At 44.5% G+C, this 15,899-nt stretch overlaps 1 protein-coding gene and 1 long non-coding RNA gene across 3 annotated transcripts in view; one reads left to right on the plus strand and one right to left on the minus strand.

Moving 5' to 3' along the window:
- Window positions 1–15,899, minus strand: part of LOC109925652 (polypeptide N-acetylgalactosaminyltransferase 16-like) — an 84,484-nt gene that overhangs the window by 37,222 nt on the left and 31,363 nt on the right. For both annotated transcript variants that reach the window (XM_048599778.1, XM_048599779.1), the window contains exon 4: window positions 6,242–6,309. In XM_048599778.1, the coding sequence (XP_048455735.1) occupies window positions 6,242–6,309 (68 nt within the window). The remainder of the gene's footprint in view (window positions 1–6,241; window positions 6,310–15,899) is intronic.
- The window catches only part of LOC125483656, a 15,247-nt gene continuing 1,127 nt past the window's right edge, over window positions 1,780–15,899 (plus strand). Inside the window, exons 1-2 of the long non-coding RNA XR_007262600.1 lie at window positions 1,780–1,882; window positions 5,524–5,664. This is a non-coding gene — a long non-coding RNA (uncharacterized LOC125483656). The remainder of the gene's footprint in view (window positions 1,883–5,523; window positions 5,665–15,899) is intronic.

Genomic DNA, 15,899 nt, shown 5'->3' on the forward strand with positions numbered 1-15,899 from the left:
GGTTAGAAGAAGTTACAAAGCAAGGGATGGCTAAAGCCACAGAGTATTTGAAATGAAGGATTAGTATTTGTCATGACAGTGGTAAAACAGGGACCATCTTTCTTTGACTTCCAGTGTTTGATTTTAATACCTAGATCTTTCGTGGTTTTAAAAAGGGGAGGCACCGACTTGAAAATGACCACATTGGCTTCCTGGAGTTTGGCTCAACCTAAGATCCAATGTGGAATAATCAAAATCATCTGAACTGAAATTCACTTTTTACCAAAAGAAACTGAAACCAGTCAGGTATGAAGAACCTTGCAGCAGCTCCTATTGTTACTTTACACCCGTATGATAAGTTTCACATGTTGGAGATTAAAAAAAAACTGGCCTGCAATTGTACAGTTTGGAAATAATGACCCAAGACACAGAAATACACAAATGAGCTGTGCTTCAAGTCACTGTTTTGGCACAGCATTGGAGAAGGATTTGTGACAATGCAACTGGAAGAATCTCTCTCTCTCTCTCTACTTTTTCTTAGGAAAAGCATAACAGCTTGGACAAACATTTGAACTCTAAGATGTCTACAAAACTCATGGCTGCTGCTGATCACTAACCAACCATGGTATACAGGCAGGACATGTGGTGCACATTCGGATGGGCTTGGAAAATATCAAGATTACAAAAGCTAGGAGGCAGTACACACTCAAAGTGCTGCAGAAACTCAGCAGAGCTCTAGCAGCATCTGTGGAGAGAGAAACAGAGTGAACATTTCAAGTCCAGACTTCTTCAGAACTAAAAGATGTAAGAAACTTCTTTTGGAGGTAGTAAGAACTGCAGATGCTACACTCAGAGATAACACAGTGTGGAGCTAGAGGAACACAGCAGGCCAGGCAACATCAGAGGAGCAGGAAAGCTGACATTTTGGTTTGGGACCCTTCTTCAGAAACTTCTTTTAATGCTTTTATCAGATGTAGAGTAGGAAGAAGAGGGGCAGATGGTGCAGAAGAGTAGTGCTAAAGACAAAGGAATTGCTACCAGTGATGAAAGAGAGAAAGAGATGTAAAACAGAAGCAAATTAAAGTTGTGAAAGGGGGCAACTGGGTTCTCTCTACTAAGTGCAGAGTTGGGGTGGCATAGTGGTTCAGTGGTTAAAACTGCTACCTCACAGTACCAAGGATCCAGGTTTGATTCCAGCCTTAGGTGACTGTGTGGAGTTTGCACATGTGTCTGTGTGGGTTTCCTCTGGATGCTCTGGTTTCTTCCCACAGCCCAAAGATGTGCAGGGTGGGTGGATTGGCCATGCTAAATTGTCCCATAGTGTCCAGGGTGGTGCAGGCTAGGTGGGCTAGTTTTGGTAAATGTGGGGTTACAGGGATAGGGTAGGGCAGCTGGGTCTGGGTGGGATGCTCTTCGGAGGATCGGTGCAGACTCAATGGGCCAAGTGGCCTCTCTCTGCACTGTAGGGAGTCTTAAAAATACTGTGGGGTGGGGCGGGGCGGTAGTAGAGCAGGACAGAATGGAAGAAAAGAAGAAGAACAGGCAGTCAGTCTCTGAAGTTATTGCATTCGATGTTGAATCCACAATTTCCATAAACAGCCTAAACAGGAAATAAGGTGTTTTCCCTTGCACTTGCATTGTGCTTCATTGGAATATTAGCGAACAGAAATGTTCACATGACAGCAAGGTGGTTTATTGGAATGGAAAGCCAATGGGAGGTCAGCATCATTCTTACGGATGGAATGGCGGTGTTTTCCGCAAAACAGTCACCCAGTCTGCCTTGGTCTCACCAATGTACAGGAAACCACAATGCGAGCAGCCAATGGGATGCTAGGAGTGTTTCATATCTGTCAAATCTAGAGATCACATGCGGATGCTGCAGGTTTCAGCAGAGGATGAGCAGGTGAGCATGATGTGACAAAGTTGAGCAATGTTACAGAGCTGGATACAATGGTGCAAACATGAGATCAGACCCTATCATGGGGTCAAACCTGACAATAAGGTTATGGTGGATTTGGAAAACACAGAAAATGATTTGATTGTAGATGCGCAGTAGCTAGTATATAACAAGGATACGATCCTCTACGACATAAACACAAAGGGTGGTCAACCGTAGTGAACAAAAGAAGCTAAATATTTGCATTATACCAAAGGATGTGCTTTATAAGGATAGTGGGATACCACAAACATGTTAGCCTGATGTCATAGGAACATATTAGAATATTTTATAAATGATTTACAGATTTGGATGAATGGGAAATAGTGGGTAAGCCTGAGAAATGGGATCAATAGAACCTCAAAGGAAGTCCAGTGGACTGAATAAGGAAAGGGAAAAGAGAGTGTGAATGTCATCTACTGAGTAACATAAATGTGACTGTAACAGCTTCTTTAGGTATTGGAGTACTGCATACAATCTGGTTCCCCTGCTATAGGAAGCATGTTATTAAATTGGAAAGGGTCCAAAAAAACATTTACAAAGATGTTACGATTGGAGGGGTTTGAGTTATAAGGAGAGGCTGGATAGGCTGGGACTTTTGTCCCTGGAGCTTAGAGGTGATCTTGCAGAGATTTATAAAATCATGAAGGACACAGATAAGGTGAATGGCAAGTGTTTTTCCCTAGAATAGGGGAGTTCAAAACGAGAGGGCATAGGTTTAAGATGACAGATTTAAAAGAGACCTGAGGGGCAATGTTTTCATGCAGAGGGTGGTCCATTGGTGGAATGAACTGCCAGAGGAAGTAGTAGAGGCAGGTAGAGTTACAACATTTAAAAGACATTTGGGCAGGTATGTGGATAGGAAAGGTTTAAAGGGATATGGGCAAACACAGGCAAATGGGACTAGTTTATTTTGGGAAACCTAGTCGGCACGGACAAATTGGACTAAAGGGTCTAGAATAAACAAAGAACAAAGAAAATTACAGTACAGGAACAGGGCCTTTGGCCCTCCAAGCCTGCACCGACCTGCTGCCCATCACAACTAAAACACCCTACCCTTTCTAGTCATATATTTGTCACTATAGTATCTACTTCCACTACCTCCCCTAGCAGTGAGTTCCAGGCACCCACCACCCTCTGTGTAAAAAAACTTGCCTCGTACATTACCTTTAAACCTTGTCCCTCGCACCTTAAACCCATGGCTCCTGGTAACTGACTCCTCCACCCTGGGAAAAAGCTTCTGACTGTCCAGTCTGTCCATTCCCTTCATAATCTTGTTGACCTCTATCAGGTTGCCCCCTCAACCTCTGTCGTTCCAGTGAGAACAACCCAAGTTTCTCCAACCTCTCCTTACAGCTAATGCCCTCCATACCAGGCAACGTCCTGGTAAATCTTTTCTGCATCCTTTCCAAAGCCACCACATCCTTCTGGTAGTGTGGGGACCAGTATTGAACACAATATTCCAAATGCAGCCATACCAAAGTTCTATAAAGCTGCAACATTACCTGCCAATTTTTAAATTCAATGCCCCGTCCGATGAAGGCAAGCATGCCGTATGCCTTGTTGACTACCTTTTCCACCTGCGATGCCACTTTCAGTGACCTGTGTACCTGTACACCCAGATCCCTCTGCCTATCAGTACTCTTAAGGGTTCTGCCATTTAGTATATTTTCCAACTGGATTAGACCTTCCAAAATGCATTACCTCACATTTTTCCGGATTAAACTGTTTCCATGTTGCATGGCTGAATGAAAAGGGAAAAAAAAACTCAGACAAATATTGGCCAATTTACAGATGGAGACATCAACAGTTATAGTGGAGAGCAGGGAAATGGCAGAGAAACTAAACAGTTGCTTTGCATCTTTCTTCACACAAAATCTCAGGAGAAATACTGGGCAACCAAGAGACTTATAAAACTGAGGAACTGAAAGAAATAGGTTTACTAAAAGGTTGTACTTGAAATGTGAACTGGGTTGAAGGTTGATAAATCCAGATGATTTCATCCCAGGGAATTGAAAGAGGTGGCTAAATAGATAGTGGATGCATTGGGGGTAATCTTTCAACATTGTAAAGTTTCTGGGAAGGTTCCTGCAGACTGGAAAGTAGAAAATGTAATCGAACTATTTAAGAAGGGATAGTAAGAACTGTAGATGCTGGAGTCAGTGATAACACAGTGTGGAGCTGAAGGAGCACAGCAGGCCAGGCAGCATCAGAGGAGCAAGAAAGTTGACGCTTCAGGTCAGGACCCTTCTTCAGAAAAAGGAGGGTCCCGATCAGAAACGTCAACTTTCCTGCTCCTCTGATGCTGCCTGGTCTATTTAAGAAGGGAGGTGGTAGGAGAATGGAGAACCACAAACATATTAGCTTGACGTTAACTGTAGGAACAAATCTGTTACAGATGATTTACAGGTTTATGAATGGGAAATTATGTATGACAATTTTTTTGTGAGTTTCTTTGAAATGACTTGTCTAATAGAAGAAAGAAGAAACCAGTGGATGTCGTGTATTTGAATTTTCAGAAGGCTTCTGTAAAGGTTCACGTGAAGTGAGTAAATAAAATGAAAATGCTCCAGATTGAACAAATTATAGTATTATGGATCGAGAATTGCTTAGCAGACAGAAAATAGAGTAGAAATAAACTGATCATTCTCAGTATAACAGACTGTTATTAGTGGGATAACACAAGGGTCAGTGCTAGGGCTACATTTATAATCGATGTCTATGATTTTCATGTGGGGAACCAACTGTATTATTTCCCGATTTGCTGACGAAACCAAATAGGGTGGGGAAATCAATTTGGGGACTCAAAGAGGCTTCAAGAGGACTTGAACTGGTGAAGTGAATAGGCTAGAACATGGCAGATGGAATATAATGTGAAGTTATTCACATTGGATGAAAAAGCAAAAAGGCAGACAGTGGAGAGGGGTTGGGAAGTGTGGATGTCCAAAGGGACCTGGGTGTACTTATTGCTGAGTCACTGGAAGTTAGCATGTAGGTGCAGCAAGCACATAAAAAGGCAAATACTACATTGGACTTCATCGCAAGAGATTTGAGAACAGGGGTAAAAAATGTTTTATTGCAGTTGCATAGAGCCCTGGTGAGACCTCAACTGCAGATTTTGCACAGTCTCTTTATCTAAGTAAGAATATACTTGTCATAGAGTGCAATATGGGTTCATCGGTTTAATCCCTGGGATTGTCTATGAGGAGAGGAAACACTGTTTAAACAACCTAGAGTTGTGAGGAATGAAACTTACAAAGCTCCTACAGGATGAGACTGGATGGATGCATCTTCAATGGTGAGCCTTAAACCTCAATTCATTATTAAGGGGCAGGCCATTTAAGAGAAGGAGGAATTTCTTCACTCAGAGGGCGGTGAATCTTTGGAATTCTCTGTACCCGAGGGCTGCACAGACATAGTCAGGTTCAAGACAGAAATCAATCATAGGGTTCTGGGGACTAATGACACAAAGGTATATGGAGATAACATGGGAAAAGGTGCATTGAGGTAGATGTTCTAGAATGGTTCGATGGGCTGAATGGCCTAATCCTGTTTCTAATCGCTCTTTCAAAACATCCATCTTTTACAGTTTTTTATATCTTTTACAGAGGGAGGACTAAGGTCTCATTGAAATGGCTCATCAAAACGATGGACCCTCTAACAGTGTGGCACTCCCTCAGCACTGCACTAACACTATCATCTAGAATCTGGATTCAAGCATCTGGAACCCAGAACATCCTGACTCTGAGGTAAATAGCTGGCCCAGTGTGCCACCGGTACAGAAAACTAGACCTCAGACTCCACTCTTTATCATTAAACTCCATACTTAACATTCAGTTCGGTGTTTCTCTTTTGGTGCTACCCCATTCCTAATTGCCTTTCCTCAGACCATTTCAGAGACCAGTTAAGTAAGATCCAACATCATTGCTGTGGGTCTGGAGTCACATGTAGGCCAGACTGGGCAAGGATGGCAGATTTCCTTCCTCAAAAGGACATTAGTGAACCAGATTGGTTTCTAACAACAATGGATGATAGCTTTATGGCACCATGATGGAGAATAGTTTCTGACTCCCAGATTTATTCATTGAATTTAAATTTCTCCAGAGTTGCAGAGATGGAATGTGATCTCCTACCCTCAGTGCATTTGCCTCTAGGCTACTAGTGACATTATCAAAATCTATCCCCAAGTCCCCCAGTCCTCCATCCAAATTTAGACTCTAACTTGCACCAACAGCAGCTCCAGATGAATGCACTGCAGTTCCTTCACGCCTGTTACTTTTTTTTAAAAAAAAGCAGCTCAGTTCTGAAGAGGGAACAGTCACTCACAGTCACTGCTGAAGTCATCGACAAGAATGATTTCCTGGATGAGTTTCGGGGGACTGCGGTTCAGAATGCTGAAAGAAGCAGGAAAGACAAGAGGATTAGACGTTGCAGCTCATTATAGACCAGCAACAGAGATAGAAAGCCCCAAGGCAGTCCCCCACCTCCCTCACCTCCAAACACTAATTGGCAAAACGTTGATTCTGTTGTTAGGGACATCATAGCATAGCACTTAGAAAATCCTAATATGATTAGGCAGAGTCAACATGGGTTATAAAATGGAATTCTGAGGAAGAGTCAGACTGGACTCAAAATGTTTCTCTCTCCACAAATGCTGCCAGGCCTGCTCAGTGGCAATGGTGACTCAGTCGTTAGCACTAATGCCTCACAGTGCCAGGGACCCAGGGTTCGATTCCACCTTCAGGCAACTTTCTGTGTGGATTTTACATGTTCTCACCATGTCCGCATGGGTCTCCTCCAGGTGCACCAGTTTCCAAAGATGGGTAGGTTAGGCGGATTGACCATGCTAAATTGCCCATAGTGTCCAGGGACATGTAAGGGGGCTAGCCATGAGAAATGCAGGGTTATAGGTTAGGGTAGGGGAGCGGGTCTGGGTGGGATGCTATTCGGAAGGTCGATGTGGACTCGATGGGCTGAGTGGCCTGCCTTCATACTGTAGGGATTCTGTGATTCTAGGAGTTTCTGTAGCACTTTCTGCTTGTATTTCAGATCGCCAGCATCCACAGTACTTGGCTGTTATTTATGAAAAGCAGTGCCTGTTTGACAAATCTGTCAAGGGGATTGGTTGTTGAGATTATATACATTCAGGATCAATAAGGGGCAGTCAGTTTAATATTTCCAAACGCCTTCGAAGAAGTACCCTACAAACCTGAGGACTCGGGATTAGTGGGGAGAGGAGCCAGGGAGGTGGTTCCCACTCTCTCTCTCGCGCGAACACACACACACACACACACGACACACACAGTCTGTGCGCTCACCCTCTCCGCAGGGTGACTCTCCGTCTGGCTGCCGGTTCAGGTCTAGCTTTTGGTCACACCGGAGGTAACTTTGTGAAAGAGTTGGACCCGATGCCAGGAGTTTCTCCTCCGTGGGAAGGCCAGGCACGAGCCTGCGGGCAATAGTTCCAAGTTCAGTGGTGCCGGCGGCTTTACTTTCCAGCCACTCTGCACACATCCACGTACCCCATGCCCCTCTGTCCCGCCAGAAGGCCGGGTGCAGTCTTTCCATACTCCCGTGGTTCTCGAGGAAAGGAAGCAGTCGGTCATGCGTGCTCTGTGTGTTCGGGGTGGTAAGGTGCGTTGTGTGCGAGGCTGGCGCGTACTTCATGCCTCCCTCCGCCTGTAGCCTCCCAAGGTATTGCCACTTCATTGTTGGCAGTTCTCCTGCGCCCACCGCGCTGGTCCTCCCCCATTGCCCGCTTGCCTCTGTCGGTTTGGCTACCTGTTTGATCCTGCCAGTAGCATATGCTTGTCTCAAAGATTAAGCCATGCATGTTTATCTCACTTCCTCATTAAGGCCACAATCACTCAACATGACTGCAAGTTCTACATTCTCACCATACTGTGTTCCAAACGGCTTCTGCTGTTTCCCAATTGGATTTAGTCACGACCGTCTTATACTTATGCCCCCTACGTTTTGGGCAGTTGCAAACATCTTCCGTGCATCTACCTACTGAAATCTATCTTAATTTTTACATCATTCCTCCGTGGTGAAAGCCTATTTACTCTTCACAGCTGATTTCTGGCAGCGTTCCTACCAGTTTTAAGATTCATCTCTAGTGTTTCCATGTCCCCTTTTCTGTATTACGCAGACCAGAAATGCACAGTGCACTCCCACTGCGACCTAACCAAGGCTCTGTACAAGTTGAACGGAATGGGAAATGTGATGAGTTCCAGAATCGCAGTCTGTCTGCAGAGATCGCTGACTTGGGGCAAAAGCACACATTCTCAGAGCAATTTCTGGGCCGCAGAATCACTACAACGTGTGAGCAGGCCATTTGGGCCATCAAATCTACACCTACCCTCCGAACAGCATCCCTCGTAGACCCATCCCCACACCCTGTCTCTGTAACCCTGCATTTCCCATGGTTAATCCACTTGCCTACACATCCCTGTGGCCAATTGAGCATGGGCAATCCACCTAACCTGCACATCTTCAGACGGTGGGAGGAAGCCCACAGACACGGGAAGAACGTACAAACTCCAGACAGAAAGTCGCCTAAGGGAGGAATCGATCCTGGGTCCCTGGCGCTGAGAGACAGCAGTGCTAACCACTGAGCCACCTAGAGAAAAGTTACAGCATCAAAATTCAGTGCCTTTAAAGTAAAATGCCTCAAAAATTGAGATGATGTGAACTGCCAATTACACTGACTTGACACGCATTATTCTCCTGGTATTAAAGATGCTGGAAAAAAGAAAATGAACTCCAGCAGCACACCTTTAAACCACTATGTTGTTTAGAGTGCGATGAGGTCTCGGTTAAATTGCTGAACTAGGAATCACATATGTCTGCCAAATCTGAATTCTGGTTTAAAAGATTAAGTTCCGAAGGTGAGTCATATTGAATTCCAAGAGTTTCTCCAGCACCTTCTGGTGTTTATTAAGAAATATATATAAGATTTGTTATATATAGGGCCCTTGCTGCAGTAAGGCCTTTGATCAGAATCCTATACAAGAGAATGCTCTTCCTTATTATAGTACTGACGTAGATCATTCAGTTCAGTTTATGGAATGTGATATTTAATCCATTAAGTGTTAACATCTTAACACAGTTGAGGGAATGATAATGGACTTCCGTGGTTTCTGATTGTAGTGCTATCACTTTGAAAGACGAGTACTGAACGTATACATTGACAGTGACTCAGGCATGCAGTTTGAAACACTTGAACTCGATGCTTTGCTCATTAATGGAGTGCACGTTGGCCTGCCAAACTCTCACTCTCACACCCAACTGCTCAGACTCACATATGTAGAATCACAGTGCTAGAGCAGAAAGAGGCCATTCAGTTTATTGTGCCTGTACTGGTCCATTAATCGAACATCATTACCTTGTGCCAATCTCCTGCCTTATCCCCACATCCCTGCATACCATTTCTAACCAAATCACCATCTAATGTCCCTCTTGAATGCCTCCATTGAAAAAGCCTCCACCACTTTTCCAGGTTGTACGCTAACTACTCGCTGTGTGGGAAAAAAAATTTCTCACATCACCCAATCTTTAATTGCAGATCACTAAGCCTATGCCCTCTCATCCTTGTTTCTATTAGGAGCAGGAATAGTTTCTCCCTCTTTACTCTGTCCAGGCCGCTTATGATATTGAAAACGTCTATCAGATCTCCCTCTCAGCCTTCTTCTCTCCAAGGAGAGCAATCCCAACTTCTTCAATCTATTCTCATCACTGAAGTTCCTCATTTCTAGAGCCATTGTTGTGACCAGCTCCTGCACTCACTCACTCTCTCTCCCCAATGTGTTTAATCTTTCCAGTGATGCTGTTTTCTTTATCCCTGTGTGAACAAGCTGTTGAGAAGGTTTGTACATCACCAACCACACTGAAGATTAGAAAGCCAGAAGGGATAGTGAACCATAATGATAATAATTCCTGAAACGGTGGGTGATATTCTCACTCAGTACTGTATAACACAGCACTCTGCAGTGTGTTCAAGGGCTACCACTCACAAACCGAGGTTGTTAGTCAACTTGAATGGATGCCAGGTTTTAGCCACGGGATGTTTGAAGGTTCCTGTTGGAGCTTGTTTCTGTTCTCTGTAGGGAGAGGGTGCAGGGCCTACAACCAATCACATCCCCACCCCTAACCTTGACAGTGGAACAGCTTTCATTTTCAAATCCTGAACTTTCGAGATCCTGTTACTACTGCAAAAGATTTCAATGCTGAAACTGCATCAGCCAAAGCTCTAGCTTTTCTGTATCCAAATCCCATTCCTTTATAGAATCATAGGATCTCTACAGTGCAGATAGAGGCCATTCAGCCAATCAAGTCCGCACCGAACCTTAGAAGAGCATCTACCCAGACCCAGCCCCAGCCCCCTACCCTATCCCTGCAACCCTACATTTACCATGGTTAATCCACCGACCCTGTATATCTTCTGACTGTGGGAGGAAACCGGCATGAACACAGAGAGTCACCCAAGGCTGGAATTAAACTTGGGTCCCTGGCACTGTGCTGCCCAATGACATACCTTGGTTTTTGGTCTGCTAGCTCCCCCTTCCCGCAGCCAATCCCAGTTAGAGTCATACGGCACAGAAACAGACCCTCATTCCAACTTGGACATGCCAACCAGGTTTCCTAAACTGAATTAGTCCTATTTTGTCTACATTTGACCCATATCACTCTAAACCTTTCTCATCCATGTACCTGTCCAAAATTCCTTTAGATTTTGTAACTGTACTTGCCTCTACCACCTTCTCTGACAGCTCGTTCCATGTACATGCCATTCTCTGTGTGAAAGGGTTGCCCTATAGGACCCTTTTAAATCTTTCCCCTCTCACCTTAATCCTATGCTGTCTAGTTTTGGACTCCCCTACCTTGGGAAAAAGACCTTGGCTATTCACCCTATCCACGTCCGTCATGAATTTATAGGGTCACCCCTAAGCCTCCTACGCTCCAGGTAAAAAGAGTTCTAACCTATCCAGCCTCTCTTTATAACTCAAACCCTCCAGTCCAGGCAACATCCTGGTCATTTTTTCTGTACCTTTTCCAGTTTAATAACATCCTTCATATAGTAGGGCGATGAGAATAGTACTCCAGATGTAGCCTTACCAATGTCTTGTACAGCCACAACATGACATCCCCAACTCCTATACTCAATGTGCTAACCCATGAAGGCAAGTGTGCCAAACCGTCCTATCTTCACTACCCTGTCCACCTGTGATACCACTTCTAAGGAACTTTGTACCCGCGCCCCTAGGTCTCTGTTCGACAGCATTCCCCAGGGCCCTACCATTAATCATGCAAGTCCTGTCCTGGTTTGTCTTACCAAAACACAACACGTTGTATTTATCCAAATTAAACTCCATCTGAAATTCTTGACCTTATTTCCAGTCCCTTCATGGTTTGATTGTCCCTATGTCCCTGTCCAGCTCCACTCCGTGGCTATTACCTGCTCCAGCCCCACAATCACCAGCAGTCCTCAATTCTTGAGAGCACCGTGTTTATTTATTCAGCATGCCATCACTGCTAAGGCTGTCCATCTCTCTGTCCCTTCACCTCAGTGAAGAATTCCCCTCCATCATTCAACGTGGCTCGCTGTCAAATTTTGTCTGCCACATCCTTTGGGCACTTTTATTGCATTAAGGATAAGCAGGTGCTGCTTTACTGCCTGTGGAAGAGGGTCCATGCCGAGATGTGCAGGGGTCTCTGGCGAAGAACGAGGGTCCTGTCACGGCACTACACTTTCCTGGGCCAGTTTACCACATCGTCTCAGAGAGCTCAGTAACCAACCCCAGCCTGTAGCCACAGCTAGGTCACAGTCTAGAATAAAGAGCTTGCATTTGTGTAGCACCTTGCACAACCTGAGGTCATCCAGACATTTTACAGCCGATAACGTCCCCTAGGTGTGCAGTCACTACTGTAATGGGAGGAAATCCTGAAAGCCAATTTGTAAGCACCAAGTTGCCAGAAAGAGCAATGACCAAATTTTCCTATTTAAAAGAAATCTGGTGGCGGAGTGGGTAGTGTCCCAGCCCCTAAGCCTCTGGATTCAAGTCGTACTCTAGGTCGTGCCGGCCAGGGAAGCTGTGTTGGTGGTGTGGTCAGTTATCAACTTGTAAATCCTTCCAGTGACGTACATGTACTCTACCAGCCCCATCCAGCCCATCACATGCACATTGCCACAGAAACCCTGACTCCTCCAGGAGCGGTGGTGGGGGTGGAGCTGGAGCTGGGGGATGGTGGGGTAGTCAGTGGCTGTATGATCAGGACTGACCAACTTGATGCCAACAGTACAAAGTACGATCCCAATGGGGTGGATTAGTAAGGGGATTGAGAGACAGATCAGCCATTATTGAATGGTGCGGCAGACCCGATGGGCTGAATGGCCTAATTCTGCACCTATATCTTATGGTGTTATGGATTCAGGACCTGCCTCCTTGGTCGACCTGAGGTAGAGATTGAGAGTCAGACCAGCTTTCAGGGAGAGGAGTGCAGACATCTGCTCTCATGATCTTGTTTGAAGGATTCAACATTTGATCAGGTCACTGATTCGCCCTCACAGGAGGGCCATTTGATTTGTTACATCCATCCGAGGGAGTCCTCGTTTCAACCTGTTCAAAGAGACAGCGCCCTTTGCCATGGCAGCACACCGTCAAGAGTGCCAACCGCAAAACAAGAGAGCTACCCTTTGAGGCAACTCCAGGTACAGTGCACAGAGTACCAACCATTCCCAAGCCTTTCACACGTGTTTTAATCTGTGGCCAACACAGTTTGATAGGTCGGTCCCTCTTCCCATGCTGCCGCTAATTTTCAGTAAGTATTTGTTTGCCTTGTTCTTTAAATGACCAGGAATCACTTTGAATGTACAGGCCATTCAGTCCAGCTGCTCAGTGCTCATATTTATACACGACACACACACTTCCTCTTCGTCCCCTGTTTACACGTATCGATACAGTTTACCTCAAACTGGGAGCGTTGTTATACAAGAGAGACCTAGGGGTTCAGGTATATAGTTCCTTGAAAGTAGAGTCACAGACAGGGTGCTGAAGGCGGCATTTGGTATGCTTGCCTTCATCTGTCAGAGCACTGAGTGTAGGAATTTTGCGTCTGTACAGGACATTGGTGAAGCTTCTTTTAGAATACCCTCCTAAAGAAACGATATTATTAAATTTGAAAGGGTGTTGAAAAGATTTACAAGGACATTACCAAGACTGGAGTTATAAGGAGAAGCACCCTTCCGCCTCTGACACTTCAGGGAAAATAGCCCCAGCCTATTCAGCCTCTCTCTGTAGCTCTGAGAAACTGAGAGTGTGTGTCCTAGTAAATGAATCACAGAAGTAACTAAGAAACCTAATAGAGTATGAAGGTACAGCAAGTAAGTTAACAGAACATTATCATTTATTGCAAGGGGAATTGAATAAAAAAAGTAGAGAGATTATGCTTCAATTATGCAGGACACCGGTGAGAGCACACACACTCTATACAATATTGGTCCCCTTAGTTCAGGATGCATTGGAAACCTTCTCTGAAGATTTGATAGACTAATATCCGGAATGAATCGATTGCATCGTGAGGAAAGGCTGGGTCTGTATCCACTGCAGTCTAGAAGAGGCAGAAGTGACTTATTTATAACATAAAAGGTCCTGAGGGGACTTAACCAGGTGGATGTGGAAAGGATGTTTCCTCTTTTGGGAGAATCTAGAATCAGGGGTCAAGTTTAAAAATCAGAAGTCACCGAATTAAAACAGAGATAAGCACAAATTATTTATCAGAAAGAGTGGTGGAACTCTCTTCCCAAAAAGGTGGTGGAAGCAGACTCTTTGAATATTTTTAAGCCAGAGGTTTACAGACTTTGATAAGAGATTGAGAAGGGTTAAAGGTCATCATGGATAGACAACAATGTGGAGTAATCAGAACAGCCATGATCTTACTGAAATGGTGGAGCAAGTTTAATGGGCAGAGTGGCCTAGTCTTGTTCCTAATACCTAACTATCAACACACTCATGATTACAAGAAGAAACATCTCTACATTTACTTGATCAACCCCTTTCACATTTTTAATGATCACATCACCTCTCAGCCTTCACTTTTCTAGAATAAAGCAGCCTGGTTTGTTTTTTTTTTAAAACTGACATTTATAGCCTCTCAGTTCAGGTACCGAACTTGCGAAGATCTTTAAAAGTTCTCCTTCCATTGGTCACATGGTACATCCATCCTCATTAGCACTGGCTTCCCAAAAGCCAATTGGATGGCAAACAGAATCTTCATTCTCCAATGTATAGTTCTTGGCCATCAGTCAAATAGCCTTTCTCCCCAGTCGATGGTATTTTCTAACTAATGAACATTTTTGTTTATTCGTTAGAAAATATCAAAGAGAAAAGAGAAAAACACCCTTTGTTAATGCCTATTACCATTTAAATTCATTTGCTGACAAATGCAACATTTATTGCCTGTCCCTAATTGCCCCCAAAAAGGTGATGGTGAGCTGCTATTTGGAATTACTGCAGTCCTTAGGCTGTAGTGACACCCATAATACCCTTAGGAAGGCAATTCAGGAGTCTGACCCAGTGACAGTGAAGGAAATGGTGATATATATTGAGTGGCTCAGAGGGGAACTGTAGGTGGTCGTGCTCCCATGTGTCTGCTGCTCTTGTTCTTCTAGATGGTAGAGGTTACAGGTTTGGGACTGATTTAGGTGATTAACTTAAAGGCACCAATGCGGACCCTAAAATGGACCATCAGTGCTCCTTGACCAGGGTGGAAAACAACCAGTCAGGGATCACACTTCCACTCCCAGTGCCTCATGCTGGAGAATGAGTGGAGGCAGTTGATGAGTGAAGTGGGTTTCTGGTGTTAAGCGCACAACAGTCAGTAGCTTGTTGCCCAGGCTTGCAAGTGAAGAATGGCTACTTGGGTTTGATGCTGGGTTTGCACAACTTGCTAGTGCTTTCAGTGGAATTAAGTCAGAAGTCACGTGACACCCGGTTATAGTCCAACAGTTTTATTTGAAATCACACAAGCTTTCAGAACGCAGCCCCTTCATTGGGGGCTTGTGTGATTCCAAATAAACCTGTTGGACTATAACCTGGTGTCACATGGCTTCTGACTTTGTCCACCCCAGTCCAACACTGGCACCTCCACATCAGTGGAATTAAGGGAGAAAGGTGAAAGATTACTTTTAAAACAGTCTAAACCTGGTGACTCTGCAGAGTGCAAAGTTCGCTCCTAATTGATAACAAACTCAGCAATTGTGACCAGGAAAAGAGCTTAGCTCAAAACCCCTTCGATTCTTTACCTTAATGTGATGTGGATATTACTGGCAAGATAAAAAGGATTATGCAAAGCACTGGTGACCTTTAGGGAAGGAAACTGCCATCCTTACCCAGTCTGGCCTACATGTGACTCCAAACCAACAGCCATGTGGTTGACTCTTAACTGCCTTCTGCAATGGGCAAGCAAACCTCTCAGTTCAAGGGCAATTATGAACAGGCAATAAATGCCAGCCTTTCCAGTGTTGACCACACCCCATGAAAGAATACTTCCACAGACCTAAAGAAGGATCTGTGATCAGTTAATGGCTAGAGGGGAGAAAGTATCGAGAGAGATGGGGGAAGGGATGATCCTGGGGAAAGGATCTGAAGGAGTCTTATTGGGAACATGGCTAAGTTAACAATTCTAAACTTCAGAATTTAATGATGGACTGAGAAGATGCAAGATCCTGCATTTATGTACCACATTTCACAACTGCAGTAACCACCCTCTCCAAAGAAAGTAGTGACATAGAGCTGATTAAGTTCTTTGTAAGTGGCAGCCACTTGTAATCGAGGGATCGCAGTAATCAAATTGCACAAGTAGCAAGCATCAGCAATGACAGTGACTAGACCATCCGTTTTCTGCAATCAATATTGACCAGAGAGCAGTGACAGCCCCATTATCCCACCAACATATACACATACAAACACGCACACAGACATAT

This window comes from Rhincodon typus, chromosome 8 (genome assembly GCF_021869965.1).
Source record: "Rhincodon typus isolate 14 chromosome 8, sRhiTyp1.1, whole genome shotgun sequence".
Taxonomy (NCBI): Eukaryota; Metazoa; Chordata; class Chondrichthyes; order Orectolobiformes; family Rhincodontidae; genus Rhincodon; species Rhincodon typus.